Below are 4465 nucleotides of genomic sequence, written 5' to 3'. Positions count from 1 at the left end.
TAATGAGCTGATGGGCTAATGATAAAGATCATTGCATAGTTTTGAGTCAGGGGAGAGATAAGGGAAGAATTGTGTCTCTGTACTGCAAGGCAAGTGAACTTGTGATCATCTCTAACCCTTACTTGTTATAATCACTCTCCATCTCCCTAGAGGACTCCTGGATCTTCTCTCTTGGGGTTATGGGAAGCTAAGAGAAGAATCAAAGGAGGGGTGTGGTGGAGGAGAAGGCACCTCCTTAGCTACGAGAGCTAAGAATATGTACAGAATAGAGTGATCATATCACTGTTCCCATTCCATTCTCCTGAAATTATCTCCAGTATAAAATAACAAACTCTACAACCTGACATTATGCCTTTAGGATAAACTGCAAACTTTTCTGATTGGCATTTCAATAAAGCCTTTTTACAATCTGGCTCCAAAATAAAGTTTTTTACTGTCTTTTCCAGACATTTTATATCACACCCCTTTATCTGTGCATCATTCCAGCCAATTCCAGCATTTTGGAGTTTTGCTATTTATCAATTTCAATATTCTCAGTCTTCATGCCTTTGAAGGCAATTCCCCCATTTCTGGAATGAATTCCCTTCTTATTTCACCTCTTTGATACTCTTCAAGGTTCAGCTTAAGTATCATCTCCTTCACAAAGCCTATGTGATCCCCCTTTTCACCTCCTGGGTTTTAAAAATGTCCCACCTCTAAATTACCTATTGGTCCCTTAGATCTGTGTGTGTATGTTGTGTCCTTACTGGGAAATGGAAGTTCCTTGAGTTAAGGGACTGTTCGCTGTTTTTACCCTTGTTCCTCCAGTGCCTCAGATGGTTCCTCGCACATGGCAAACATTTAATAAATGTTTGTTGAGTTGGAATGAATTAGGGAGTGTTTGGGAGTGGCGTGCCATGGAATGGAATGGAATGGAATACAGTGCAATGGGATATTTGTCAGGCTTACATCCTGATGCCCTTCATTGTTTTGTCTGAAGCCTTTCCCTTTTCTCCCAGGGAGGGTGGAATGTCAGCAGTGGCCATAGTACCCCTGCTCTGACTTTATCTCCTAGTGACCTTATGAATTTTGATGTCACTCATTTTGTCCCTTCCCCCAAACTCTTTCCTAACCCTCCCTTCCCTATCCCAATGCTAGAAACCCCTACCCACTGGAACGTGGCCAGTTATCTCCATTCCTCCTTCCCCCACGGTTGTGTTCTTCAGATAAACCGATTTTTATTCATTTTTATTTTTTAAAAAAAGGAACTCTAAATAAGTTAGCAAAAAATTACAAAACATGGCAAAACCACACAATGCTTAGTAAAAAAACAAAACAAAACAATGAAATCAACATCCCTCAAAATCCCACAGCATCTTCCCCTCCCCCCAGCCTCCCCAACCCCATTTTCAGGAGCCCCTGATTTTGGTGCAAGGAGACATTGGTCAAATGTCCACTTTACAAAAACAAAACAAAGCAAAACAAAACAACACTGGGAGGATCCCAATAATAACTTGGCCCCCAGGTATACCTGGATAGAGCATTTCCCCTATTTAGGGCGGGCCCAGCCCAGCCACTGGAATTGGGGAGAGAGAGAGAGAGATGAGAACATATGAACCATACTGCCCAGGATCCTAACCCCTTCATTCACAATATTTTTCTTTTTTGGGGGGAATAAGACAGAGGGGCATTTTGGAAAGGGGCAACTGCTGGCCCAGGTTGACATGCAGGAGGGGACACCCAATATTCCCTGATTCCTCTCCCTGGAGAGAAGGGAGCTGGAAAAACCCAGCCGAATGGGGAAGACACTTCCTTTTCAAGGTTATGATCCAACCTCTTAGAGATATGGGAAAGTCTGTGAAACTTGTAGGTCTGGGGGACGGCCTCCTGGCACTGGAACATCCACAGCTGTGAGGTCCCCACTTTGAAGGCGGTGGTACCTGTGGCTCTGGACTCCTTGGAGAGCTTCCCCCACCTCTGGACGGCCTCAGTTCGCTATGGCTTCATCTGAGAAGGCTGCAGAGACGTCTTCCACTGTAATGCTGTCCACGATGGACGTGAGGGAGTGCAGGTTGTGGGCATCTGAAGCATCATCTGGGAGCAGATGGTCTGGGGCAGGGAGGAGAAGGCACAATATCAGCTGTAGGTTGGGAGCGGAGTGGGACTTGGAGCCCAGAAATGGGGACTCACCATATCAGCGCAATAGGATATGGTGGAATATTTGAGATAAGTAGAGGCACCTCTGGGCAAGTGCACTTTTTGCTTTTGGGAAGGTTCAAAGGCTAGTAGGATGAGAATGAAGTGGAAGAGGAGGAGAGGGGATGAAAGACACAAATCTCTTCCCTGATCAGTGAGAACAGGCGGGACTGGACTCAGAGGGACAGAGGGAGAAGGATGAGAGATAACAAGTGTGATGGATTCTGCAGTCCTAGAAGGGGAGAATAGGGGCTGTAAGGAAAATTGGGTAACTCAGAACTTACCCCCAGGGTTGCCGCTGAACTCCAGGGTAGTACCCCACTCAGGACTACAGGAGGCACTGTGGGAGCTGCATTCACTGGGCACCTGTTAGACAGGGTGGGGGGCTTGGTGAGGGGACTCGAAGGACAGAAAACAATCCAATTCTGCAAGGTTTCTTCCTTTTTATCACCCCAGAAGAACCAGAACTAAAATCCCCAATGTTCGTAGCTTGGGTTACAGAATCCCATCTCTAGGGAGAATTGCCCAGGAGACACTAGTCTCTAAGGCTCTCCAAGTCCAAGGAACTCTACGGGTCCCAGTGACAAATTTGTACCTTCCACCTCAACTTCTTGTTTCATTGTCGTTGCCTCTAGTCAGCAACCTTCCCATAGTTCCCACCACTCTGATATCGGTGTAGTGACCTTAGTCGACATCCCTGTATTTTTGGTTCTTGAAGAGGATGGGAATTTGCCATGAAGAGAGAGAACCCTTCCTCTTGCTCCCTACAAAACAAGAACTCCCCCTGGGAAACTGGGGCATTTTCTCAGCAATAAATTTCTGGTCCTCCCCACTCTCTGGACTGGGACCGAATAGGCTGCCACAGGTTGCTGACATCACAACCCCCAATTAAATGCTCAAACCAATATTCTTGGCTCCATCTCCATCATGTAAGTTCCCTCTCCCAAGCTACCTTTTCAGGCTCTTTCTGGCAGTTTTCCTCACCTCTCTAGAATGCCTTCCTGCCTTTAACTCTTTCATTCTTGTCGGGGGCTGACACTTATTCTTCAGTCATCCCACAATTCTTCCCCCCTCAGCCCCACATCTGCCCAGTAGGGACTTCTCGAACCATTTCAGGCCCCCCTCTCCCACCCACTCTGATTAAGAATGAGAGGGAAGGGGGGAATGCATCCAGAATGGCCACCCTCAATCATCTTCCCTGACTTTGCTCCTTGACTTCCCTCCCTCCTGTTGCAAAATACGGCCCCCCTGCTTTTGGAACTCAAGCCCAGGCACATGCGGTCTTGGGGAGGGAGGCAGAAGCTGCCACTTACCCCCGGCTGGGGCCCGGCTCCGCGGTAGCAGGCCAGGTCGCGCTCCTCCTGGTTGAGGGAGCTGAGCAGCGCCTGCAGACGCTCGATGTACTGGATGGCACTGCGCAGGATCTCCACCTTGGGCAGCCGCTGGTTGGGGTTGAGCAGGGTGCTCCTCTTCAGGGCCTCAAAGGCCTCATTGACCTTCTTGAGCCTCCTCTTCTCCCTCAGGGTTGCTGCCCGTCTTCGATCCACAGACACCGTCTTCCGCTTGCACACCTTGCAGGCCCAGGGCAAGCACTGGCCTGGGCAGTGCTCCGTGGTCCCAGAGCCTTTCTCCTCCAGGGGCACCCGGCAGTCGGGGCCCAGGCCAAGGTCAGCCCGCTCGTAGCTGGGGGGCTCGAAGCCCGGGAGCCGAACAGGCAGGTAGTTTTCAGTCTCATAGAAGCGGGGCTCGGGGTAGAAGTAGGGAGAAGTCTCATAGAGCTCCATGGGGTCGGGAGATGTTTGCTCTTGCCACCAGCCCCCGGGCTCCTGCAACCCCTCAAACCCCTCACGCCAACTGCCGGGTGCCATTTAAACCCTTCCCGCTGGCATGGAATCAGAGATAAATATAGCCGACCCCTTGGAAACCTGAGCCTCCCTCTAAGCTGTTGCTGCACATCAAGACATTTACAGTGGATTAGATGTGATTCCCCCTTCCCTCCTCCCTCCTGCTTTCAGCCCCCCCTGTCCCCTGGCCCAGGCCAGCCTGCCCCAAGCAGGGCCAGTGGCTCCTGTGCACGGGGAGGGAGGCCGTTGGGTGTAATTTGATTAGTTTTCGTTTCTCTGAAGCCCCCGTGGGGCAGGGGAGGGGAGGAGGCTGCCCAGCATTCTTTCCTCATCTGCTCCTTTCAATTACGCCTAACCAGGCAGCCTGGCCCCCCTGGGTCCCTGAAGTGGCGATTCAGCGCGGAGAGGGGGTGGGCTCGCTCGGAAGGGACCGTGAAAGGTCACCT

The 4465-nt window shown here is 50.3% G+C and overlaps 1 protein-coding gene across 1 annotated transcript; it reads right to left on the bottom strand.

The window, feature by feature from the left end:
• Window positions 1-1206: 1206 nt before the first annotated feature.
• MYOG (myogenin) lies at window positions 1207-4208 on the bottom strand. The gene is made up of 3 exons (XM_051998615.1): window positions 3489-4208; window positions 2460-2541; window positions 1207-2088 (listed from the first exon to the last, which is right to left on the bottom strand). The coding sequence occupies exons 1-3, from the start codon at window positions 4041-4043 to the stop codon at window positions 1967-1969; spliced, it is 759 nt and encodes a 252-aa protein (XP_051854575.1). The 5' UTR covers window positions 4044-4208; the 3' UTR covers window positions 1207-1966.
• Window positions 4209-4465: the final 257 nt, after the last annotated feature.

The sequence above is a fragment of the Antechinus flavipes genome, chromosome 4, assembly GCF_016432865.1.
Source record: "Antechinus flavipes isolate AdamAnt ecotype Samford, QLD, Australia chromosome 4, AdamAnt_v2, whole genome shotgun sequence".
NCBI classification, from domain to species: Eukaryota; Metazoa; Chordata; class Mammalia; order Dasyuromorphia; family Dasyuridae; genus Antechinus; species Antechinus flavipes.
Note: the sequence above shows the minus strand (reverse complement) of the source record. Positions and strands in the feature narration are given on the sequence as shown.